A 27,995-nucleotide genomic window follows, 5' to 3' on the forward strand; every position below is an offset into this window, starting at 1 on the left:
TTGTTGTTTCTTGAAGAAAACAAGTGCAATAGAGTACATCTAAGTGAGTCTATTTTCCATAGCAACAAACTTAATATGAACCTGACATCACAGCACAATTTACTCTCAGATTTGAATCTAAATTAAAAACATCAGCATCTATGACAAGATCTCAAACTATAATATCAGAAAGCTTTTATCTTTATTGCACAAATTTTAAGAACTGCACACAGTATGTATTTAAAAACAGAACTCCACTGAGGGCAATATGCAAAGAAAAAATAAGCTAATGTTATTTGTTCTCCCTAATTAGAATGAGTGCTGCCCAATTTAACTGGATTTCTGATAAAAGCTACAGGCTAAGACGAAATCAACTTAAATTAATTTAATTTTATCTATTTTATTTTTCCTCTTTAATTTTGAGTGGAAATATTCTGAAATAAACTGAAACAAAAAAAAAAATCTCTACTGAGGATACAGAATAAAAATAAAAATTTAAACCAAATGAATTTATAGAGATGGGATAGAATGGTAAAAATAAGATGCAACACATGGCTAACAGACTGTCCATTTTGCACTGAATCAAAATCTTGCTAATGATTCTTCAAATAAAACACACAAGTTTTTCTAATGATATTTTCTTGAATTTTCCTCAAAAGAAGAAGCAGAAATGGGACAAAAACATAATGATAGAAAGAGGGGAAGGTTTATTGGTGTTGGCAGGGAAAAAAAATAAAAATTTTCAAAATAAAAAGGCTTGAAAACATACAAAGGAACACATTTTCACATTATCTTGAGGTATAACTAAGAGCAGATATGTGACAAAGTTTTCTGGATAAGGGAGTTGTATTGGACTAACTTTACTTCATGAGTCCACTAGGTTTATATTGATTCAATCCAATCTACCCCAGAACTCCAGTGCTTACTGTAGATAAAATAAAGGCCTGAATGCTTTCCATTTCCATTTCCACTGGCCATGGAACCAGCCAGCCCCGATCCTATCTTGTCATAAAAGTTGGATAACTCTCCCATTCTCTGCCTTATTGTTAGGAGCAAAAATTAGAAAGTGGGTGCATACAGAGAAGCAGAGGGAAAGTAATCTAATCATTGTGAATACAGTTAGCACTCCCTGAACAACCACAATTGGGGCCAATAACTCTGTCAATAAGTGTCACAGTCATTAAGGGACTGTGACGTCACAGGACCTTGACTTGCAATGTTACTGCCAGCTTCTCCATTGACTGTGCTTGTCAGAAGCCAGCTGTGAAATGCACAAGGCAATGATTGTGGGATGCTGTAATGGTCTTACATGCCTGCTGGTTGCTAAACACCTGAATGTTCATCTGGTGACTGCAGGGATGCTGCAATGGTCGTAAGTGCGAGGACCAGTCACAGAGTCATTTTTTCAGTGCTGTAAATGTTGAATGGGCACTAAACAGGGCAGTCATTAAGCGAGGAAATCACACATGAATTCCAACATTTGCTGAACAGTGGAAGGAAAGGAGAGGTTTAAGATAGTTCTTTCCTATATTTTCCTCCCATTTGAAAAAGAATTGAAATCATTGTATTGAACAGGCTAGAGAGTTTTCAGGTAGATTCTACTTTCCAGGAGCACATGCACAAGTGACTTCACCAGTAAGGATTATTTTATCCTTAACTATTTCTACTGGGTTAATTTTGAGTGTTTGTGTTTGCGCATAATACATTCATGTGATTGAATCTGTTCAACAGGTTAAGCTTAAACATGGTTTGTTTAGTTTCTGATTGACTGTGAATAGAATCTCTGATGCACTCCATAGCATTTTTAATACCTACTTTCTCTTTGTGCTATTTGCTAACAAAAAACTTAAAGGAAACTAATCCATTTGCAGACCTAGGCTACATGAAATGTATAGTTCTTTCACTTCCATGTTTCTTTACTCCCCCCCACCTTTTTTTAACTTTCCATGTTCAATGGAGCACCTGAAGCAGTACAATGATACTTAGCTGAGATTACTAATGCGCAATTCTGCACAATAAATACATATGCTGTGTTTATTTCTCTATTAGGTGGGAGAAGAAGGAAAAAAGACATTTGAAGTGTCAATTTAAACTCCTTATCAGCTTATAGCTGAGCCTGATGGTTGTCCTGGAAATGCCTACATGTTTTGGATTTTACTTTTTACCAATGTGATTATTTCCATGCAGGAAATAATCCAGCAGGGATGGGGGAGAATCTTACTTGGTTCTCATTTTAATATTTATCTACCCAATTTGCATCCTGCAAATTACAACATAAACCAGAATGCAATAATAATTTGCTCATCCACTTCTACAACTTCTGAAATGTAGATCTCTGATTTTTAAAACATATATAAAATATATAGTTTTAAAAAGACATGTAAAGTTATGCATAAGTTATACAAAATACCATACACTATAAAAAATATGTATTTATTGCAGGGAGCTGCTTGTAGAACTATTTGTATTAGGAAAAGCATATAAATATTAGGAGGCCTGACAAATTAAAAATACAAATTGTTTTGCAGTTTTTTTCCTTTAAAAAAAAAAATCAGAAACACTCAAAAGGAGAAAACCGACAATTTGTGCCTCACAGTGCAGAAAGTGAATAATCTACTTATTATAAAGATAAGATTTATAAAGATAGAATTTATACAGACTTACATTTAGATGATTGGAACTATTCATAAATGTGAATTAAATTTGGAAGGAATTCGGGTAGTCCTCAACTTACAACCATTCATTTAGTGACCATTCAAAATTGCAACAGCACTGAAAAAAGTTATGAGTGAACCTTGCATTTAGCAGCATCCCCATGGTCACATGATCAAAAATTGGGCATTTGGCAACTGGCATGACTGGTATGTGTTTATTGCCATTTGCAACTCTCCTAGCCAGCTTCTGATTGTTGTAAGTTGAGGACTACCTATAGTACAATGTCTACTAGTAGATCTTAAGAAGAAATTGCTGGATTAAAGGCAATGTTGGTTATCCAGACAGTGTTCAGAACCACAGAACCCTCCAAAGGGCTGCTGTTTGTTGGTCACTTCCATTTCACAGCAATATAGCACACTGCCTCTGGATTCTGGAAACAGTATGTAGTTATATCGCAACAAATAGTCTTGCAAAGTTATTTAAGTTTATTACCCTCTTTTCCTCTTTCAGTAGGATTGCACCTGAGAGATGACTGCTAGAAGAACATTTGCCCTATGGAATGAACCAACTGACAATTTAAAAGAATGTCTGACTTCCACCCAGATGTTCTTGAAGACTGTCATCTGATTGATCCAAAATAATAAAGCCATTCTGGTTGCTTAAGTAGAATATATATTCCAATACCCACCATAAAAGTTCACTAGTTGCTAAACTAGTTTCTACTAAGTAAAACAAGATAGTTAGAGCTGCACATCACTGGCAGTCTGGTAGAGATTGTTATGAATTATTCAGGATGTAACAATGTTTGAATAAAAAAAACAAGCCATAGAAAATAAGAAAGAATGCTAAATGTTTGTCATGGGCTATTTAATTGGTTTTTGAAAAAGCCTTGTTGAACTTTTATCCAGGATAAAAGAGGATAAATACAACTGATTTGTATTTATTTACTTTTATTTATTTATCCAATTTATTGGCCGCCTATCTTATTACAAGGTAACTCTGGGTGGCTTGCAATATTACTTGTTCCTGGAGATAGTGGAGCTACTGAAGAAGGGTTCATATATAGGTATTCTCAACTTGCAATGATTGAAGCATTATGCAATGTCTCATCTTTGTAAGAACAAAGAAAAGGTAAACAGACAAGCAAAAAAATGCTGAAGATCAAAGTTCACCAAATACTTAAGTCACTAAGTGATGAATATATTTAGAAACTAACGAGTACTTCATTAATGAAGGAACACTAACTATGAAAGTAATGCTGTCACGGTTAGGCCCAAACATACATTTTCTCACCTGGGTTTATTGTCTCACCTGGATTGCAGCTGAGTCCATCATCTTGCAAAGTAAAGCTTGGGAAACATGAGCACTTGTAGGACCCCACAGTGTTGATACAGAGGTGTTGACAAAGCTCTCCTGGATAAGCAAGGCACTCATCCTGGTCATCTCCAGGCAGGCTGTTTGACATTTCAGCTTCATGACTAATTGACAAGGCTTCGTGGTGATCTTCTATCTCTGTCACTAACAACATTCTTAGTCATCAATCGAGATAAGAATGCATGGAAAACACTTAGTCTATGCACATTATATGACTGTGTGTAGGGGACTATGTTAAAAAAATAAATAGCTTCTTCTACAAGATGGTTTAATAATACCTCTGAATAATAATGGACACAGTACTACAGATGACAGGGGATCCTCAATGGGCATAGATAATTTGATCTCCATCCAGCTGAAGATTCTTGTCAACAGCTCTTGCCTCCTCCTTAATGCCCCGGAGCTGCTTTTCCCTTGACAATGCCCCCACTGTCAGCCCTGTCATTTTGTCTTACTGAGCCTTCGCATATAAGCCTACAGAGAATAAGAAGGATGCAGGATACCTGCAAGACAGCCAAGTGATGGATCCCAAGAGTTCTTACTTGTGGCACTCCATATCGCCAAAATGCTACACGATAGGCAAAGGTATAGGATAAGGAACAATATAGAGACTGACCCATGAATTAAGATTTGCAACAGGTCAGAGGTTTGGTTCACGGAGAACAACTTTATCTATCTGTCATCTATCTGTCCATCTAGCTAGATAGCTATCAAATCTCTACACTACAAACCGTGGTTTACAAATAAAGATTATTAAGATAATCACAAAGCAGAAGTCAATTTATGAAAAAAATAAGGTTCATATTCAATGAATGGTATAACATATAACAGTGATCACTTGCAATAAAGGCAAAACAGAAAAAAAAATCATGTGTGTATGTATGTTTGCTTGCTTGCTTGCTTGTTTTTTTGTTTGTTTTTAATGGTAAACATCTTTTTTTCAAGTTCAGGTTAACAAGCTTGCAAGCTCTGGGCAGGCTCAAAACATGCCGAAACATTAACACATGGGATATATTAGTCTTCTCTTTTCATTGCTGTGAGTTGGAGAGGGAAGGGAAACTAAAGGGTAAGCATTATTGATCTAGTAAACCAGCAGGAGGAAAAACTCAGAGAGGAGGGCTGAACTTTAAAATGCCCATTGATTAAAAGCAATTGCTTCAGCTTTAAGTACACAGTTCATCTGGTCAACAAATACAGAGGGCAAACGGGAAAAGGGAAATTGATTTTCCTCTGGTCATACACAACAGGCAGTGGCCCGTATAAATTTGACCATCTTCTGATTGAGCTGATTGTACTCTCGCTTTTCAGACTTAAAACAAGTGAGTTTATAAATGATAAGAACTCACAGCTGTTTTGTGTTTGTGTTGCTATATATGTGTACATACGTATGTGTTGTGATTCCGGCATCTGCTACAGGTTTTTTGAATGACAGCTCCAGCGAGGAGGACTTATATGAATCAGCAAGTTCTAACGATGAGGAGGAGATGAATGCATTTGATTTGCAAGGTCGGCTTGAACCTTCAAACTCCTCCACCCTTCAATTAGGTGGTCAGCCGGGAACGGGTGATAATGAGGAACAGATGATATCTTCAGGTGAAGAAGATGATAATTTGGATGATTGCTGGGTAGATGTCAGGACAAGGCGTCTCCTGACAAGGAGGAACCAACGAGGATACAGTAGGAGGGCAGACCAGCAATTAGACTAATTAGTTACTCTATAAAGGGAGAGATATGACTTTGCACTTTGTCCGGAACAAAGTGTCTATTTGCAAGAGAGAACTGAAGAGCACAGTCTGGAGGATTTTGATCTGAAATATCTTGTTGGGATTTGGATTTAATTCGTTGGAACTTCTACTTATTGGAATTATTTTGTGAAGGATTTTGATCTGAAGAATCTTGTTGAGTCTTGGATTTAGTTCGTGGGAACTTTTACTTATTGGAGCTATCTGTGAACATTTTCCTGTTTGCTGCCTTTCTTTACAAGGACTGCTGCTTTCAGCCTTAACTGTTTATTTTTAGAAGGTGGGACATAACATTTTTGTTCCGACCTACAGACCATCTTTGCAACGATGGATTCAACTCAAATGCAACAATTGGTGGATCAGCAACAGATGCAGATAAATCAATTACTCCAGAGCAACGTATCCCTTCAAAATCAGGTAACACAATTATTATCGTTTGTTGCCAATTCTCAAACTGTTTCGGCTGCAGCTGGAGTTTCCCCTGCACCCCTGTGAGAAAAATTCGATAGCTATGCCAGATAAATTTTCTGGGCAAACGGACATGTTTTCAACATTTTTGGGTCAGTGCCAATTGTATTTTTCTGTGAGGCCGGAGGATTTTCCAACCGATCGAGTTAAAATTGGCTTTATTATTAGTTTGTTAACCGGGCAGGCTGCCAAATGGGCTACTCCTTATTAGTACAAGATAGTCCATTACTGGACGATTTCCAGGGTTTATTCAACAGATGAACGTTATGTTTGAGAATCCAATTAAATCTCAAACTGTGGACAGAAAATTGAGGGATATTATTCAAGGTAAACACTCATTGCAAGAATACGTTGCAGAATTTCGCTTGTTGTGTATGGACTCCACCTGGAATGAACCAGCTCACATGGCAGCATTCCAAGAGGGTTTGTCCGACATTATCAAGGATGAACTAATTCATGCAGAGCGTGCTTCAACTTTGGACACATTGATTACTCAATGCTTACGTGTTGAAGCTCGCCTACAACATCGTGGGTGTAAACGGACCGTTGCAGAGCCACCTGTGTTTCCTCGTTCACGCACCCCGTCTATGAGGTTTTCCAATCCAGAATTCCAGCAGAGGAGCCGATGGAGATAGGCGCACTCCGCCTCGTTTAACAGTTCAGGAGCGATCGAGAAGATTTCAGGAAGGTTTGTGCCTTTATTGCGGGGTTCGGGACATTTTGCAAATTCCTGCACTCGGAAGGGGACTTGTGGACCTGTATCAAAACCCATTGCTGGTCCGTCGGAAACGGGGTAGGCCCGACCTCAGGAAACCTTAGGTCGGGCACAGTATTCACTTTCATCTCAAATTGCTGAAGTTAATTCTGGCCTCCTCGACATTTACTTTTGGACACTCGCATATTCTTGCAATCTCGGAAGGAGGGAATCCCTGCCGTGGCACTGGTGGATTCAGGGGCTACGACTAGCTTTATGGATTATGATTTCGTAAAACATTTCAAAGTTCCTTTAGTGCCTGTGAATCCCCCATGCAGGTGGAAACCGTAGATGGCGCGAACTCAAGTCGGGACCTATTCGCTTTGCCACCCAACCACTGCGTATGCGTATTGGGGATCACGAGGAGCGATAAGTTTTATATCACTTGAACCTCCATCTTCCTTTGGTGCTCGGAGTATCCTGGCTGCGTCTACACGATCCGTTGGTGGCTTGGGCGCAGAACGCTGTTTCTTTTCAAGCCTGCAATGTGTGGACCACCTGAGACATGTCTGCGCAGGCCAACATATTGTCGCTTCTGCTGCCTCGATTCCTTCAGAGCTGTCGGTTTCCCGATGTTTTCAGTGAACAGGAGGCAGATCAATTACCACCACATCGTGTTCGACTGTCCCGTGGATTTGATACCGGACGCTCCATTACCAAAGGGGAGGTTGTATTCTTTGTCTGAGCCTGAACTAGTTGCACTTCGAGAATTTTGAATAAAAATCTAGCTCGAGGATTTATTCGACCTTCGTCATCCCCTCTTTCAGCACCCGTTCTCTTTGTCAAGAAGAAGTCGGAGAACTTCGTCTTTGTTGTGACTATAGGCGCTTAAATGCTATCACTGTGAGAAATAGCTATCCTTTACCGCTCATCTCCGAATTGTTGGAGCGGTTACAGGAGCTACAATTTTCCACGAAACTTGACTTACGTGGAGCTTACAATTTGGTTCGGATGCGTAAGGAGGCGAGTGGAAGGCGGCTTTTGGCACTCGTTATGGTCATTTTGAGTACACCGTTATGCCATTTGGTTTGACCAACGCTCCTGCTGTATTTCAACATTTAATGAGCGATATCTTTGAGACATGTTGGATAAGTTTGTTGTCATATATTTGGACGACATTTTGATTTATTCAAAATCTAAAGAGCAACATCTTCAGCAGGTGCGTCAAGTGCTTCAGCGTCTTCGGGAACATAAACTTTATGCTAAATTAGAAAAATGTTTCTTTTTTCAGTCGTCTATCGAATTCTTGGGACACATTATTTCTCCTGTGGGCATTGCTATGGACCCCAAAAAGGTTGAGGCGTTGTGTAGTTGGGAAGCTCCTCGTCGGGTTAAAGATGTGCAACGACTTTTAGGATTTGCCAACTATTATCGGACTTTCATTCCAGGTTTTGCGAAGATAATGGATCCCATAACCCAGCTTCTTTGTAAGAAGGTTCCATTTGTGTGGGGGCCTCCACAACAACAGGCTTTTGACACTTTGAAAAAGCATTTATAACTGAACCCATATTGAAGCATCCTGATCCGGATCGCCCATTTGTGGTCGAGGCAGATGCTTCTAATGTCATTATCGAGCAGTGCTGTTACAAGCTTCGGAGGATGGCGCTCTTTTGTTTCCTTGCGCTTATTATTCTAGGAAGCTTACAGCTTGAACGCAACTATACCATTTGGGAAAAAGAGTTGTTAGCTATTAAGGTTGCTTTTGAGACTTGGAGACATCATTTGGAGGAGCTCGACACAAGGTGGAGGTTCGGACAGATCATAGGAACCTGGAACATTTGACCACGGCTAGGAAATTGAATCAAAGGCAGATTAGTTGGTCGTTATTTTTGCCAGATTTAATTTCTCGGTTACTACGTTCAAGTGGTCAGAACCGGGGCGGATGCATTATCTCGAAACCGGAGTATACTTGTGCGAAGATCCTCTTCCTTTACGGACAGTGTTACCACCGGAATCTCTAGCTGTACTGCAGGAACCGGTAGATTTACGGGCCCAACTACGAGAGGCGCAACGTTTGGATGCGTGGGCGCAGCAGAGACAGGAGGACATTGGCCCAACTTCTCCATGGTCTTTTGAAGGCGATCTGCTTCGATATCGGGGTTTATTATATGTGCCTACCAGACCGTTGAGGGCTCTCATCATGACACAATGTCATGATAACCCAGCCGCTGGTCATTTTGGATTACACAAGACCTTGCATTTGGTCACTCGGACTTTTTGGTGGCCTCGAGTTCGTCATGATGTGTCTTCTTAGCATTCGCTTCTTGCGTTCAATGTAGGCAAGCGGCAGCATCCGGTGCACCTCCTGGACTTTTGCAACCCTTGCCGACTCCAAGTAGACCATGGGGAGCGATCTCTGTGGACTTTCTGACACATTTACCGTCTTCATCAGGGTTCACAACAGTGCTTGTGGTAGTGGATATGTTGACTAAAATGGCCCATTTCATTCCCTGTCGGAAATTACCATCGTCCCGCACTTCTGGCTCAGTTATTTTTGCAACATATCTTCCGTCTACATGGACTGCCTGATAGAGTGGTTTCTGATCGTGGGGTCCAGTTTACGGCAGAATTTTGGAAACAGTTAATGGCGGCTTTGCAAGTGAAAGTATGTTTAGCGTCAGCGCACCATCCGGAAACTGATGGCGGACGGAGAAGGTGATTGGGATTCTTACTCAATATTTGAGATGTTTTGTTAATTTGCGACAAAGCGATTGGGTGAAATACCTCCCGTTAGCAGAATTCGCGTTTAACAACTGCAGCATACCTCCACCCGTGTCACGCCATTTTTTGCAAATATGGGTTATCATCCGCGTTTCTTCCCATTAACTATGATGGATTCCCGGTTCCTGAGACCCGAGAGTTTTTGGAAGAACTACACGGTTCGCGTCTACTGATACAACAATTGAACAAGGCAAAAGAAGATTATAAGCGGTTTGCAGATCGGTCCCGTCGAGATACACCTCCGTTAGTTGTGGGTGATAAAGTGTGGCTATCTACAAAACATCTGAAGGTCGATCGCCTATTAGAAAACTTGATCATCGGTTTATTGGTCCGTTCCGATTGAGGCAGTTATTAATCCCGTGGCATACCGCCTCACTTTGCCACGATCCATGCGTATTCACCCGTCTTTCATCGATCTCTTTTGATTCCTGATTCTTCTGTTTGTCGATTACGTGATTCTGCTGAACCGGGTCCGTTATCATTGCCTTCTGAGGAGCCTGCTGTTGACGATACGGTGGTCGGCGTCCTTGATTCCCGTTGGCTCAAAAGGTCGCTTCCAGTATTTGGTCAGGAGGAGGATAGATGACTCGGAGGTTTGTTCCTGGACGGATGCGTCTACACTTCATGCTTGGATCTGCTTCGAGACTTTCATGCACGCTTCCCTTGAAACCGCATCCGGATCGCCAGACCGGGGGAAGGGCCCTGCGGTGAGGATAGTGTTGTGATTCCGGCATCTGCTACAGGTTTTTGAATGACAGCTCCAGCGAGGAGGACTTATATGAATCAGCAAGTTCTAACGATGAGGAGGAGATGAATGCATTTGATTTGCAAGGTCGGCTTGAACCTTCAAACTCCTCCACCCTTCAATTAGGTGGTCAGCCGGGAACGGGTGATAATGAGGAACAGATGATATCTTCAGGTGAAGAAGATGATAATTTGGATGATTGCTGGGTAGATGTCAGGACAAGACGCTCCTGACAAGGAGGAACCAACGAGGATACAGTAGGAGGGCAGACCAGCAATTAGACTAATTAGTTACTCTATAAAGGAGAGATATGACTTTGCACTTTGTCCGGAACAAAGTGTCTATTTGCAAAGAGAGAACTGAAGAGCACAGTCTGGAGGATTTTGATCTGAAATATCTTGTTGGGATTTGGATTTAATTCGTTGGAACTTCTACTTATTGGAATTATTTTGTGAAGGATTTTGATCTGAAGAATCTTGTTGAGTCTTGGATTTAGTTCGTGGGAACTTTTACTTATTGGAGCTATCTGTGAACATTTTCCTGTTTGCTGCCTTTTCTTTACAAGGACTGCTGCTTTCAGCCTTAACTGTTTATTTTTAGAAGGTGGGACATAACACGTATGTATGGGTTTCATGGAAGGTTCACAATTTTTTCCAGACTGTGGGTGGCTGCATTTGGCCTGTGATTGATATACCGGGGACTATACTCAATTTTATTTATCAAAAATATAACGATTACTCTCTATCGCATATTTAATAATTTTACATTTCTGTCACTTTAAGAATTAGACTGTTGTGATCCTTCTAAGAGGAGTCCAAAAGTTTTCAAAGATTACAAACATCAGGTGTCTCTGACATAAAAAGCTGATGCTTTCTTTTAAAGCTTTTATATCACACTACCCTGACCTGATGTAATCTAGATGTGTTGTAATACAACTCCTGTCTTCCTTGGTCAGGATGATAATTAGCTTAGATGACATGAGCTAAGACAGAACTGCTGGTGGAAATAGCAAAAGCAGATAAAGTTTAAATTTTTTTTAAAATGCTCAAAACATGAAGAATATGAAATAGAGGGACCCACACGTAAAAACCCAAGGTTAATCCAGCACTGTTCCTTCTGCTCAAAAGTCATTCTTATGACTTCATGTCAAAAGCTACCTGGCTTATTATTAGAAACAGAAAAAGGCTCTTTTAAAAAATGGAGTAACATGACAACTTACTAATTTTTCTAGACCACCATTTACCCCAAAGAATCCACAAGGGAGTGTTTTTGCCTAGGGTGAAGGTTAGGGTTAGAGTTAGGGTTAGGTCAGTCACCCCCAAAGCATTGAATAAATCAAAGCAATATTAACAAGCAATAAGCAACAGAATAAAAATAATTCTTGCATTTCTGATATAAGGAGAAGGCATCCCAGGGCAAATACAACACAACTAACAAAAAGGTCCTGTTTTTCATCACTTCTAATCCAGGCAAGTTCCATTTGCTGGTGAACCAGCAGAAGGATTCTGAACTTATCCATGTAGGTATCTGGACTAAGTTCCAGATAAGCAATTACAATATAGATCACAGTTCATACTTTCAGCCAATACTCTTTTACTACCTTAGCTTTTAAAAATACATAATGGATGCTGTTTGCATGCAACTTTCAATTGCCATGTTTTAATTTAATTTAATTTAGTTCAGTCTAATTTAATTGGAGAGAGTTTGCAGATTTTTAATTAGGGAAAGATGAACCCTATCAGATTTCATTTGATGCAAACATCTAAGCCACTGAGAAGTCCAGTGGAAACTGAACAGCTAAATTTGCTCCTAATGGAATTCCTGCTTGAATACTTTTACTGCTCTACTTTTTTGTTGTTGTGCTTTGGGTTTGTGGTGTTCCTTAAATTTCATAGTTAATTTATGAAAAAATAGAAGGGTTGGAGGGAAAAATGAATTTTTTGAGACTGGGATAAAAAATATTCAATATGTTTTAAAAGAAAGTTGAAGCAAGAGGAATCTAATGAAATCTTGTTTCTTGGAGTTTGGATGCCTGTCTCTATTCAATGATATATAGCAAAAATCATGTCTTGTCTTAAAATGACATTATAGCATAAGCAGAAGTCATTTCTGCTCAGATTCCTATCCAGTTTCTATAGGAGTCTACTACTTAGCTGATATCTTCCCACTTCAGATAGCTCCCACAAAGATCTGGATGACTGCCACCAGAGGTTTCTCCTTAGATGCAATTCCTCTGGGCAGGTCATATGATCTTCTGGATTATCCCTTAATTTGAGGGACGGTGATATAGGAATAAAAATACTGCAATACAAAAAGGGAATGGGAAAGAGCTAGGGATGAAATTATTTCCACCATGCTCCATATAAAAGCCAGCTTGGTGCAGTGGTTGAAGCACCAGGCTAGACACAAGGATTTCCATTCCACCTTAGACACAAAACCAGTTTGGGAGGGGAAGACAGGACTTTAAGCCAGTCACTTTTTCTCAGCCCTAGGAAGGAGACAATGGCAAACTACTTTTAAAAAAATCTTGTGTTGGGAGTCAATTTTTTTTACTACCGGTTCTGTGGGCGTGGCTTGGTGGGCATGGCAGAGGAAGGATACTGTAAAATCTCCAGTCAGAGGTGGTATTTGCCCATTTTCCGAACTACTCAAAATTTCCGCTACCAGTTCTCCAGAACTGGTGAGAACCTGTTAAATACCACCTCTGCAGACAATGTGCATATTTATAGTTAATCTACCAAGTCTGGTATATAAAAGGAAAAAAACTTCAGCATAGCTGGTGTTTTTTTTCAAAACTGCAATGACTCTACTTTTCTTTCATGTACCTCTGACTTTCCATAGCATCACTGACTTCCTTTTCTTGAATTTCATCACATTCATGTAGCAGCTTATTTTGTTAGTAGGTATATTTACCATGAAAATGACACCACACATTTAAAGTAACTTTATTTTAAACCTTCCAGAGTTCTATATGCTAGCTCATTCTCTTTAAAAAATAAAATGCATAATTCTTTCTGCTATATTATTTCTGGAATAATTTCCTATATTACATGACTGGGTCCTATTTTATTTAAAACCTAATTAAGTGTCAAAAACAATAATGTACTTCATTAATTATTGTCTACCTCTAGAAATATAATTTATGGAACATTCATGTAAAATAATTTAATTATGCCCATATAGCCTTTACAGGAAAAATGGGCATGTTCTAAGCTTCTGCTGTAACTATTGAAAAGACTACATCTATCATTTATCATAGTGGATGTAATTTGACATAAAATAATTACATCTTTCCACTTATTCATCCCAGAAATAAAGCATTGGTGACTTAGATCCATGGATAAAGCAAATGTGTATTTTCCCCATGGGTTGAGTAATTAAAATATTCTTTATTTGTATGCATTTGTTGCTATGTCCAGTCAGGAAAGAAATTGGCTGCAGTTACTAGAAATAGCAGGTCAGCTCTCAACTGAGGACAGCCTGAGAGGCTCTACATGGAAGGTTCTATTGACTTCATAAGAACTTCTATGGCTATGTTGTTGTCATGGAACAAATATTACAATATTGTAAAATGCCAGCCGCTGAGTCTAAAAGCCAGGTGGATCAAGGATTATAGCATCCTCAAAGTGGGGAAAATAATTTGATATAGCCAGCATGCCAATATGCTGCTATGGATTTCTTCTGTAATAGGCTCACTATCCATAAGTGATGGATGTTATGCAGAATTCCCCTTTCTTCTTTCAACTGTACCAAGGAAAGTATGTTTCTTAAATTTAGATTTATTTTATGATAAAAATGACACCTTAAAATATATATTGTTCTGCACCATTAATTCCAAGTTAGTGACTACACTATAAAAAATATACTATCCATACCTGTCCTATGATAGGTTTTTCCATACGTTCAGTATAGCAAGATGCATTTAAGCACTTTTTAAAATACTATTGTATCTGAGCATATTGGAGATATATTTTTATAGTATCTAGCTTTACAAACTAATTGAACATCTTTCTGTTTAACAAGAAAAGTATATCATGCATGGTGATAAGATACGCTTTAACTTTAATACTCTTTTTGATTATGCAGGCACCTGCATCATTTTCTAATTAATAATGAAAAAGACCTGGGTGTATAATAATGAAAAAGACCTGGGTCTTCTTTGGAAGATTGTATATTTTTTGAGATGTGTTTTTGTTCTTTATGATTTTGTTATTATAAAATTCAAAGCTGCCATTTAATGAATGTATTGAAAAAGAGAGATACAAACATCTTGCATTTATGTAAGATTTGTTCCATTTGATGTATATATTCTAGGAAAGAAAAATAATGAAGAATCCAACCTTAGCAAACTGCCTAGGCTATATGGGCAGCGTATGATATAGGATAACAACTGCATCATGAAACACATGGGATTATATATATTGCCCTGACTTTTGTGTTAAAAACTTGCTGGCCTCTCCATAAGTGTCTTTCAATAACCATTTAGAAGAAATAAAAATAGAATAAAATTTTTCACAAAGAAACATTGCTATAGAAGTTAAATGTCATCTGTACTTTTGGATCTGATTTGCCAAAAAAACAGGTTGCTTTGGTGACAAATACAGTATTTTGTGTACCTTCAAGCTTGACTATTTTTAATAATGTGAAAAAAAAGAAAGAACTTTTCTGCATCTGCAGTAGAAGAAAATGGCAGTCAGGCCTAGGTGAGATGATTTGAGGTGAGGCTCCTCATTTCCTTCTCCCTCAACATATGGGGGCCAATTTCAGCCTATTGGTTCAGTCCTCCACAATAGTCCCAATTTCCCATGTGGCCTATTGGAAAAATTAATTGCCTTCCCCTGTTGTAGACAATAATAACACTCTTACATTTTTCAGGTGTCACTGTTGACAATGGTTCAGGCTGTCTTTTCAGTTCTGGAGAGATAAGATGGTCTTCTCCATCACAACAGGAAAGCATCACATGGTTGCAAGGATAGCCAAGATTTGGGTTCGACTCACAAGTTTGACCCTCATTTTTTACTTGTTGGCCCAGCATGCAGCAGTCACAACATTGCTGAAAGAGAAAGGTGCCATTAGCATAGCAATTATGTTTCTGTAACTTAGTACTAGTAAAATGCTTTAAGCTGATGGAAATGTATGAATACTAAAAAGTGCTGCTGTGTGGCCATATTATGAACACTGCTCTCACAAACTCATTGAGAATCCATAGGGATTTTCAATTAATTTATAAATTTATTTCTGAATCATCTTTCCACCCAAAGAGAAGCCAGTGTGACACAGAATCTAATTGTCAGGATTCCAGCCATCGCTCTAATTAAATCATCATTCTGGAGCCAAACTTCAAAAAACTTCAAAGGATTCATTAGAGGCAATGTACTGGCACTACCCTGTATGAAGCCAACTCTGGCATACATAATTACAGTCACCTGTGACCCTGTTTCCGCAGCCCCCTGGGTGTCTCATAAACCAGATTCTCCAAATGAGCACATTCACAGGCTGGGTGTCATCATTCACGTTGCAAATCTCCGGTATTTTAGTTACAATCTTTTAAAGATAAGATTTGGAATGTACTTTTGTTTTCAACTGCTCTTCCAGATTTCCTTCCTCCCCTCCTCTTTTTTTATGGCAACTACTAAAACAGGCATAGGAATGTTTTATGAGTTGACACTAATATTATTTACAGAATCTAATACTATTTACATATTTGCAAAGTGCCAAAATTAAGTACTTCAAAGTCATAATTAAAAAGGACACTCAGAAGTCAGAAGAAATAATCCGTCTTATTTTTATAATTCACCTTTTTATCATTCACCTAAAAATAAACAAAGAAGAACTTAGTCCAGTCTTAGAAAATTCCAGAACTGACCACAAATCAAACTTTATTTTGTGTTTGACCAACCCAGCTTTTCTAGATGGAGGAACATAAAGAAGAGCCATAAAGCAGGTCTTAAGCCCAACATGGCAAATCTACAGTTCTCACAAAGCCCTCAAAGTCATTCTGAAGCTTCGGGATCCCTGACATTACAATGTTTAAATGTAGAAATTATTACAGGTAGTCCTCAATTACTACCACAATTGGGGCCAACATTTCCATTGCCAGGCAAGGGAGTTGTTAAGGGAGTTTTGCCCCATTGTATGATCCTTTTTTGCCCCATTGGTAAATGAATCACTGCAGTTAGGTGAATCATGTGGTTGTTAAGCAAATCTAGCTTCCCCCATTGACTCTGTTTGTTGGAAGCCAGTTGGGAAGGTGAGTTGATGATCATTTGATCCTAGGATTGTGCAACTGTCATAAATACATGCCAGTTGCCAAGCATCTGAATTTTGATCATGTGGACCATGGAGATGCTACAATGGTCGCAAGTGTGAAAATAGGTTATAAGCAGGGGTGGGATTCTACCAGTTCGCACCTATTCGCTAGAACCGGTTGTTAACATTCTAAGCAGTTCGCAGAACCGGTTGTTAGAAGAAATTACTGTCCTAATCCTGTAAGGAAGGCAGGAAGGAAACATTCTGGTGTTGCTTACAGAAACTGCCTCTCCGTTAACCCTTATTACATTCTTGGCAGGACTAGACTTCCTGTCTCTGGAACTTCTCTGGAGGTTTTTTTCCTCCTTTGCTGGCACTTTGCTTGTGTGGAGTGACCATTCAAAGTTACAATGGCACAGAAAAAAGTGACTTATGACGATTTTTCACACTTACAACAGTTGCAGCATCCCCACAGTCATGAGAGGCCAGGCGTGTCTCGATGTGAGTGATATTGAGTTGGCCACGCCCAGCCAATAACATGACCACCAAGCCATGCCCACCCAGTCACATGACCATCAAGCCAAGCCCACCACCTAAGCCACGCCCACAGAACCGGTTGTTAAAAATTTGAATTCCACCCCTGGTTATAAGCAGTGGTGGGATTTAAATATTTTTGCCACTGGTTTGGTGGGTGTCACTTGGTGGCCGCGCTTTGCGTGCACACGCGTGCCAAATGCGCCTCCTGCAAGCCTGCACAATGTCGGTCACTTCAGCAGCTGCCGTGTGACACTGTTCTGTGCTGCGCAAAGCAGCTGCGCTTCAAATTCAGGGGATAAAGGTGAGTATGGGAGCCCAGGTGGGCGGGTGGGCCCAACAGCAGAGCGGTGGAGAGAACCGGTTCAGTCTCCACTGCTCATTGCTGCTACTGGCTCGCCAGAACCAGGCCGAACTGGTAGAATACCACCACTGGTCATAAGTCACTTTTTTTAGTGCCGTTGTAATTTTGTAGGGTCACTAAATGAATGGTTGTTAGTTGAGGATTACTTGTTTATTATTATATAAATAACAACATGAAGTTACAGCTGTCAGTTCTTTAGTGCAATTGGCCTTCATATGCAACAAGTTCACCCCAAAAATCTAGGAGGTCATAATGTATCAAAGTAAAATATGCATGGATCTCAGCAGTGTGGTCTTTTGCAATTGACAGAAGGAAACTTTGTCAATATGCAGATTGTTTAAGTGCTGTCCAAGAATTTTTCATCCAGTGTGCATATGGGGTCACCATAGGCAGTTTACGTCATAATCTTTTAACTTTGATGTTCAGATCTTTGGGACTTTCTCCAATTCTTTGTCTTCTATACCACTATACTTCTATACTACTATCCCCTAGCATTGCCACATCAATTATCCGCACATTCTTCTTTTCAATCACATTTAAATCTCATTTGTTATGAGCCAAGACTTTATCAGGTTATACTGTATTACAGTCTGCACATTTTTAACCACTTTTTCAACTGTACGTTCCTACCAATTTTCATTACATTTTACAGATGTTCCAGTGAATCATTTTGGCAACTGGGTTATGTCATTGTTTATAATTAGCTTGTGTAATCTTCTTGCAATGAGCCAAATATATGATTTATTGGTTCTTCTGTTTCTTTAATAATCTGCACTTCGGATCATTTGATGATTTTTTAAAAAAAATCTGGCCTCGACTGAATTGGTTCAATAGCTTGCTCTCCAGTAGCCAAAATCAAGCCTCCAGTTTCTTTTTTTAATGCTCCAGTTGTCAGCCATTGCCAGGTTTTATCTGTATCCATTTTCCCTTTCTTTTGTAGAAAATGACCAGGTAATTCTTTTCCTTGCCAGTATTCTGTTCTTGGTTTACGTCAGGGGCATCAAACTCAAGGCCAGCAGGCCGGATTCGGACTATGAGGTGCTTAAATTTGGCCCACAAGATTGGAAATATCAAAGGACTACCCAGCGGTGCTTCGGACAGCCAAAAACGGGCCATGCAGAGGCCCTGGAGAGCCCCTAGGAGGCCCATTTTTGGCCTCCCTGGTCTTCAGAAGCAGTCTGCCGGCCAAAAATGGCCATTGGCATGGAAAGAAGAGAAGGGAAAAAGCACACCTTGAGCCTTTGTCAAATGCCTACCATAAGCAACCCCCCCCCCCCTGGCCACCGAGGTCAAATGCAACCTCAATAAAATTGTTTGACACCTCTGATTTACAGCATTATTTCAGTATTCATATTTTGTTTCTGATGCATTCAGTAAATTCCAATTTTTAAACTGCATCAATGTTTGTTCTTAGCTTTCTTTTACATAATCAACCAATGCATTCTTTTCTTCAACAGTTTGTTTCACTTAAAGTAAACTTCTGTGTACATTTCTACAGGGCAAGTGTAACCCAGCAATATCACTATGGAGGAATACTACATAGTGAATAGTTATCAGTTTTTTTAGTATAAACTATCCAGTTCAGATTCTGTCCAGTTAATAATTCCAAGAGTGTATCATATTAAGGGTATGGGCAAGTTACTGATGGCTTTGATGGTATTCTCACCACTCATTTTTGTCTTAAGCTATGTTTTCAATCTTTGGATGTGTTCTTTGTTCACAGTTTTTCCATATTTGATCTTATCCAACTGCAAAATGCCTAATTATGTGTAGGCTTCATCCAGATGGTTCCTAATGGAATGGTCACTTGGCATTTAAAATTGATTATTTTACCCCAATTTATTGATAATATAGCGTATTTTTTCAAGACCAAATTCCAGTGCTAAAAATTGTTACAGTGTTTGTCAATGGCTGGATTTCAATTTCTGATTATCCACAAAGCTTCAGATCGTCCATATACTTTTTTTTGACATTTTATTAGGGGTTTTTGTTGTTGTTTTTTTTTGCTGTTTGACAGCTCTAAAGAAGCTGCACTGAGCCTCTGGTGGGCTTTCTTGTACCTAATCTGGTTAAAACGTATTGTTCCAACAGCAGTCCTCAAAACTCCTGCCACTCATGGTCATATTTTATATGAAGAGAAGCAATTTTTCAAATTCCCTGCCTTAACTGATTCTTGGTTTCATTTTGTCCATATCAGAAAACCATATTCAAATCATATTTCATATTTAAAAACTTTTTTTAAAAAAAAACCACATAGATAATCTTTCATGTCATGTGCAAAAGTAATACAATTAATAGACATAATGGGAATTGAGCCTCATGGCTTGTATCAAGGATTCATACGCTATTTCTTCTTCCATGGCTTGTATAGATCTAGGATTTTTCTTTCTCAAGCAACAACATGATTGCTTTATACTGTATTTCCCAAGTCATCAGAGATCATCCACAAATTCAATCAATTGCCTTGGAGCTCTATTCAAGCATGAACCCTGACAGCAATAAGGCCAGCAATCTTTTCCGTGAGCTTTTCCAAAATGCAAGGTTGGAGGTGGATGAATATTGTCAGGTAAAGCTTGTCCCAGTAATGGCATCTTGAGGAGAAGCCACTGATTTCCTAAGAGCAGGCTGAACCCCCTCCCTCTTCTTACCCCACTTGAACCCTGCTGCTTGTTATTTCCAGGAAAATCTCATTATCCAGGAGGACATGGATCTAATACACAGGATTCAGCAATCTAAGGACCCTGTTTACTTCCTCAAGTGTAATCAAATCAAATTCCATCAGATAGCCAGACAAGACTGATCTCCATCATCTCCATAGGGCCAGCATGAGCCATCTAAAACAGGGGTCTTCAACCTTGGCAACTTTAAGACTTGTGGACTTCAACTCCCAGAATTCCTGGAGTTGAATTCTGGGAGTTGGTGGATGAATTCTGGAAGTTGAAGTCCACAAGTCTTAAAGTTGCCAAGGTTGGAGACCCCCAATCTAAATGATGTTTAGTGAAATACTTATGACAAACCTGCAAGGAATCCAGAATCATCCAAACCAGAGCCACAAGGCAACTATCAGTAAATACTGTATAACAATGATGAAGAAATAATCAGATTTCACTGTCCTTATTGCCACAAGGTATTCCTTAATACAGGTTCTTACTTGCACTCAAGTCAGACTCAATCTTTGTCAAATATTGTTTGAGAAACAGCCAAAGGAAATAAACAAGTAAACCAACAATAGCAATATTCTGTTTTCTGCTGTTCCTTTTCTTTCTGCCTTGCTTTGTTTCTGTTTTACCATATTAACCTTGACATACTATATCTCAAAGGGAAATTATTTCATCATTTTGATAGTTTTTTTCCCTTGGAAGAATTTTTAATATTTATACATTAGATGCTTTAGAAAATTGGTTCCCAAACCTTCTTTTTGCTGACCATTATATTATCACTGACAATTTTGAGTGCTATCACATAAAGTAAGGATTAGCAAAAAAAAGTGGGGGTCTTAAAATTTATTTATCAAATTTAGAAACTGCCCATAGGGCAGATAGATACAGTTACCTCCCCTAGATGGCATCCACAAGACCCTAATATTAAATAAGAATAATTATTTTTCAATTATTACATGATCTATGAGATTTTTGGTGTGTCCATTTTGAGCAAGAATACCTAACGTTTATTTAATGGAAAGTCTCCCAAGATTTTCCTATTTTATGATTATTTTGGCATTCAACACTAGACAATATACGAAGTTTCCGGTTTGTCGGCTTCGCGATGCGGTAGGGATTCGCGAAGCTGCGCGATCCCTGCCGCGCTAGCCGTTTTGGGGCTCCGACCCGGACGGGTGCGGAGCAAGGCTGCCCTGCAGGGGTAGCTGAAGGTAAGGGGATCCGGAGGAAGGGTTTGGGGTGTTGCAGACCCCTCCTGGCCGGCAGAACCCCCTGTTACCAGGACAGTGCAGCGGCGGTCCGTAATGGCCGCCACAAAGAAGTTGACAGCCGGGCAAGTATGCGCAGGAGGAAGAAGAGAAAGTTATTGAAAGTAAAAGTTCTTCTTGGTCGACCCAGGGCTTTGAGATTTATCTAATTTAATTCCTGGAAAAGATGGTTTTCTGATGATTTCTTCCACAAGAGAAAAAAAAAGCGGCTATTTTGAGGTGCTGAAGGGAAAGTTACTCTCCCCTCCCGACGGAATTAAGCCGGAAGGGAGAGGATAAAGAAAATATATAAATTTGGATCTTGTTGGAGGAGATGCCTTGAAGACTTGAGGACAGAAATACAATCTTAATAAGGCTTTAAAATATAGACTTGGATTCTTTTTTTTTTTTGTTTGATACCACCCTGGAAGAGGAAGGGGAATTTTGGCTTGCTTGGATTTATTGAGGATTGTGGATTTTGGGATTGTTTTGCCTTTCTCTCGGAATATTTGGTTGGTGTAAGAAGAAAGAGGAATAAAGAAAAGAAAAGATTTATTTATAATGGCTTTCCTTTTGAAGACCTGAGGGATGAATATGAGCAAACAAAAGCAACCTGCAAAGATGGCATGGAAAAAGCTTTTCTATTTCTAGAAATGGCGCTGGTCAATTACCAACAGACAATGGAACAGATGGAAACGGAAGAAGAACAACAAGGAAGAGACGAAGACGCCATCTTCATTGAATCCCAAAACTTATCTAAGGAAGAAGGAAGGAAGAGAGCAAGGAAAATGAAGGACTTAAGATCTAAAAAACATTTGAGAAAGAGAAAATATGATTCAAAGTAAATATAATGATAACAAACAAGAGAAAAAGGAACACAACAGAGAAGGGATCCCAGCAAGGTAGAGGTTAGAAGAAGAAGGGGGTAGGAAGATTTGGTGGGGAAGGAAGAAAGAAAGGAAAGGCGGAGAAAAGCCTCAAAGCTTTAAAATTGGATGGGAGAAGAGGGATTTTTTTAGAGACAAAGGATGAAATATAATTTTCTGTAAGAAAGATTCTGCTAAGGTACAGAAGATGGTATTGTAACATTTATATTTGAAATAGTAAATTAGAATGGTTTAAGATTTAATAAGAAATTAAAATGTTGAAGTTTTTAATAATGATTGATTTTTAAAATGTAATAAAATATCGAAGGAAAGGAGGATACAATGTATTTAAACATTTTTGGTGGATAGAATGTACCAAGCAGAACCAAATTGGGTATTTGTTATGCTGAATGTTAATTTACTAACTTAGGGGAGGATAGAAAGGCATCATACTCTGATTAGTGATTTCAGGAGAAATTTTTTTATTATAAGAAGAGATAGAGAGATAAATGAATGGGCAAAAGATACAAATTTAATGATTTAATTAAGATGGATTAAATAAGATAGAAATGTGAAGAGTGATATGTGCTATTATTTTAGCCCATGCAAAGAGAGGTAACTGGGGCCAAGGTACTTTACTAAAAGATTTTTTTATGTTTGTTTGTGTTTGTTTGTGTTTTATGAGAATACTGGGGAAATTATTGTAGAAAGACAGGGAAAGACTTAATATGTAATGATTTGTTTGTTGTTGAAACTTTTAATAAAACTTGTTTAAAAAAAAAAAAAAAAAAAAACACTAGACAATATACATATATTGGGAGTGAATTGAAGTTTGTGAATGAAAATGGCAAGAGATGATAGAAAGATGATAATGAATAATGATAATGATAATGAACCTAAGCAAATCTTTGCCAATCAGGCTTCTTCCTGATACAGTAGAACCTCCAGTCATGACTGTAATCCATTCCATGACTTCGGTTGCAGCCCAATTTGGTCGTGATGGGAAGCAAGACTGACTGTGCATGCAAGCACAAAAAACATGGTGCAGAAGGGGAAATTGGCACAGAAGGGGAAATTGGCACAGAAGGGGAAATCACTGTGGCTGTGTTTGATTGCCACCCAAGTATTTGTTTGTGACCAGATGCAAAAATTTTGCAAAATTGTTGGTCATCAGCTGATTTGGTCATAGTCAGAAGCATTCTGACCAGAGGTTCTACTGTAAATTGGACTTCTAGAATATCTTTAGTCCAGCCAGCATGTAACAGGAAAAAAATGAAATAAGACTATCCCTCCTCACTTTTTTGGACTGTTCCAATAAAGCTGATGATGAAATTTTTTGTTTTGTTTGTGTTTTTGAGAGCAATATAGAAACTTTCAGAAGAGGCAGAAATTCTGTAGCAAAAGGTCACTGTTTATAAGGCAATCAAACCTATTGCTTGAGGGAAAGAAATCCCTAAACAAACCATTGAAAATGAAATAAGTAATCACATATGATCCCTGGAATAAAACATGAAATGAATTTTACTTATATCTTTTATGACATCTCATTAATTTTGCCACTGATATAGGAAAAAAAAATAAAGAATCTGAAGATTCAAGTAGCATTCCTGGCAAACAGACAACAAATGGTCAAAATTGGGAGCATCCTATCAAATTTTGTACCTGTCAATAGTGGTGTCCCCCAAGGCAGTGTTCTAGGACCAACTCTCTTCATACTCTACATAAATGACCTCTGTGATCATATTAAGAGCAATTGGGTTCTTTTCGCTGATGATGTAAAGCTGTTCAATACCACAGACAATACTGCTACCCTACAAAAAGATCTTGACTATGTATCAGAATGGTCAAACAAATGGCAACTTCAAATCTCAACAAATAAATGCTCTGTCTTACATATTGGCAAAAAAAATCAGAAAATAAAATACAAGCTGAATAGTCAAGATCTTGTTGATGACCCAAGCTCTGTAAAGGACCTTGGAATACTCACCTCTAATGATCTAAGTGCTAGAGCCCACTGCAACTACATAGCCAAAAAGGCATTAAGAGTTGTTAACCTAATCCTACGTAGCTTTTTCTCTAGTAATATCACACTACTAACCAGAGCATACAAAACATTTGCTAGACCAATACTCGAATACAGTTCATTAGTCTGGAACCCACATTACGTATCTGATATTAGCACAATTGAGAAAGTCCAGAAATATTTCACAAGAAGAGTTCTCCACTCCTCTACTCGTTGTAGAATACCTTATGCCACCAGACTTGAAATTCTAGAACTAGAAAACCTTGAATTACGCCGTCTTCGGTCTGATTTAAGCATGGTATATAAAATCATACATTGCAATGTCCTACCTGTCAATGAATACTTCAGCTTCAACCATAACAACACAAGAGCACACAATAGATACAAACTCAAAGCTAACTGCACCAACCTTGATTGCAGGAAATACGACTTCAGCAATAGAGTGGTCAATGTCTGGAATACTCTACCCGACTCTGTAGTTTCTTCCCCAAACCCCAAAAACTTTAACCTTAGACTGTCTACTATTGACCTCACCCCTTTCCTAAGAGGTCTGTAAGGGGCGTGCATAAGCGCACCAACGTGCCTACCGTCCCTGTCCTATTGTTTCTCTTATTCTTCTTTTATTTTTCTTATATGTACCCATTTCATGTATTCACAACTATGTATACACTTATACTTATTATCTTGTAAACAATTGGCAAATCAAATAAATAAAATAAATAAATAAATAAAAATAAAATATATCACTGATTTTTAAAGAACTACATCTCAGCAGCCTCAAGTTGATGTTATCTGGGTCCCTAAGCTAACAAGGTTGGTTAATACTTGGACAGAAGATCACAACATAATATTGGGCTTTAGGCTAGATTGGGAAGTCAAAGCCATCTCAGAATAAGGCACTAGCAAATGGTTTTCACCAGTTCTGTGGCACGGCTTGGTGGGTGTGGTAGGGGAAGGATACTGTAAAATCTCCAGTCAGAGGTGGTATTTGCTGGTTCTCTGAACTATTCAAAATTTCTGCTACCAGTTCTCCGGAACTGGTCAGAACCTTCTGAATAGCACCTCTGGTTTCCATTCTGCAGCCAGTAAAATTGTTCAGAGATACCTGAACTATTCTGTTCATGTCCAATCTGTGAGCTTCCCTAGCTAAACCTTTCTGGTGGTCTGATCATCCACAGCTGCATCTGTCCTTGAGGTCATCCATAGTTACTTTATTGTTAGTGTAATAATTTGCAACTTGCTTCTAATAGACCTGATATCTCTTACTGAGAAAGTTAATGTATCCCAGCAGGTAATTATATTTACCCCAAGATACTCAATTTATAATTCTATTTGCAAATTGTTAAATCAAGCTACAGCAAACAGGAGGACTGCATGAAATCTCCAAAGCTGTTTAACTCATTCTTTGCATCAGTCTTCAAGCAAAAACAAACTATAGCTCAACCCACCAAAAACATACCTGTAATAGACAGACCAGAAATAAAAGTTAAAATAAGCAAAAAAAAATAGTAAGAGAATACCTGTCTGATCTTGATGAACACAAATCACTGGAGCCTGATAGATTACATCCCAGAGTTTTAAAGGAGCTGGCAGAGGTCATCTCACTGCACCATATCTTTCAAAAATCCTGAAGCACCAGGGATCTAATTACCAGAGGACTGGAAAAGAGCTGATGTAAAGTAGTTCCCATCTTCAAAAAAGGGGAAAAAAACAGACCCAGGAAACTATAGACCAATCAGCCTAACATCAATACCCGGGAAGATATTGGAAAGAAATAATAAAAAATAGATCTGCGAAGTAAAATAAAGTAAAGTAATAACTAGCAGTTAGCATGGGTTTGTTAAAAACAGATCGTGCCAAACTAATCTTATTTCATTCTTCAACATAGTGACTAAATTTGTAGACCAACTGTGGACATAATATACTTAGATTTCAGCAAGGCATTCGACAAAGTAAACCACAACTTACTTTTTGGTAAGCTAGAAAAAATTGGGATAGATAGCACCATCACCAGATGGATTCGCAACTAGCTGATAAACCATACTCAACAAGTAGTCCTTAATGGGTTTAAGTCTACATGGAGGGAAATAAGCAGTGGGGTGCCACAAGGTTCCGTCTTAGGTCCAGTATTCTTCAATATCTTCATTAATGACATAGATGAGGGAATAGAAGGGGAACTTACCAAATTTGCAGATGATACTAAGCTGGCAGGAATAGTTAACACCCAAGAAGGTAGGCTCAAGATCCAGATGGATCTTGACAGACTAGAACACTGGGTCATATTTAACAAAATGAAATTCAGTGTAGAGAAAAGTAAAGTCCTACACTTAGGGAAGAAAAACCAAAAGTACATATAGACTGGGTGAAACCAGACTTAACAGCAATAACTGTGAGAGGGATCTTGGAGTCTCAGTGGACAACCAGCTAAATATGAGCCAGCAGAGTGCAGCAGCCAAAAAAGCCAATGCAATCGTAAATTGCATTAACAGAGGGATACAATCAAGATCAAGTGAGATACTAATATCACTCTATAAAGCCTTAGGAAGACAACACCTAGAGTATTGCATCCAGTTTTGCTCACCACACTACAAAAAAGACATTGAGACTCTAGAAAAAGTACAAAGAGCAACCAGGATGATTAGGGGATTGGAGACTAAAACATGAAGAATGGAACTGGGCTTGGCTAGTCTAGTGAAGAGAAGGACCAGGGGAGACATGATAGCAATGTTCCAATATTTGAGGGGTTGCCACAGAGAGAAAGGGGTCAAACTATTTTCTAAAGCACTTATAGGCCAGACAGGTGGAAATAAGGAGAAACTTTCTGACAGTGAGAACAATCAACCAATGGACCAGAAGTTGTGGGAGCATCATCACTTGAGACTTTCAAGAAGAGATTAGACTCCCATCTGTCAGAAATAGTATAGGGTCTCCTGCTTGGGCAGGGGGTTAGACTAGATGGCCTACAAAGTTCCTTCAAACTCTATCTATTAAGTACAGCCATCACCACAAAGACCAATAGAAGCTATTTCCTAATCTATGATATAAAGATTGGGGTATTGAGGAGAGGGAAAGACATTTATTTCTCAAAAAATGCAAAAGAGTAGAAGTATACCAACTTATTCCAAAATCATGTTTCACATGTTCAATACATAAAATCTTTAAAAGAAGATATTACATATACACCCCAGGCAAACTTAAAAGACTCATTTGAAAAAGCCATTTAACCTGAATTTTTCAGACATTCTTCTTCCAAACTGCTTCAGTCAGAATACTTTTTATTCCCATAGCTCCCTCCCCTAATGGATTTACTGGTTACATGGTTAATGAGGGCATAATAAATATTTAAATCAGATTCTCAACCTTAAGCATATTTCACTGCATTCCTCGTCATGTTTGCAACTGAATTAAGTTAAGAAACCACACACGACAGGTTTTAACTCTCCTCAATTTAATTCCAAGCTACACTTTAAAAAAACCTAACTTCAGCATTGACCCAGAAAGCATTTGGCCTCCCATCTTCTTATTAGGACATCCCTAAGAAACAATGTTTTGAAACCATGTAGTTTGTGCACCAAACATTACCAGTCATGTAATATCTACTTCATGACTTTGTT

At 38.6% G+C, this 27,995-nt stretch overlaps 1 protein-coding gene and 1 long non-coding RNA gene across 4 annotated transcripts in view; one reads left to right on the top strand and one right to left on the bottom strand.

Moving 5' to 3' along the window:
- FBLN2 (fibulin 2) overlaps window positions 1–27,995 on the bottom strand; it is a 152,010-nt gene that overhangs the window by 38,829 nt on the left and 85,186 nt on the right. For all 3 annotated transcript variants that reach the window (XM_087954816.1, XM_087954815.1, XM_087954817.1), the window contains exons 6-7: window positions 15,305–15,491; window positions 3,946–4,152 (exon numbers count right to left, since the gene is read on the bottom strand). In XM_087954816.1, coding sequence (XP_087810942.1) covers window positions 3,946–4,152; window positions 15,305–15,491 — 394 coding nt within the window. The remainder of the gene's footprint in view (window positions 1–3,945; window positions 4,153–15,304; window positions 15,492–27,995) is intronic.
- LOC148132032 (uncharacterized) overlaps window positions 5,249–27,995 on the top strand; it is a 124,573-nt gene continuing 101,826 nt past the window's right edge. Inside the window, exons 1-2 of the long non-coding RNA XR_015747521.1 lie at window positions 5,249–5,327; window positions 15,314–15,438. This is a non-coding gene — a long non-coding RNA (uncharacterized LOC148132032). The remainder of the gene's footprint in view (window positions 5,328–15,313; window positions 15,439–27,995) is intronic.

Source organism: Notechis scutatus, chromosome 2 (assembly GCF_049901735.1).
Source record: "Notechis scutatus isolate UNSWTSFEM ecotype Mainland chromosome 2, rNotScu1.2, whole genome shotgun sequence".
Classification (NCBI taxonomy): Eukaryota; Metazoa; Chordata; class Lepidosauria; order Squamata; family Elapidae; genus Notechis; species Notechis scutatus.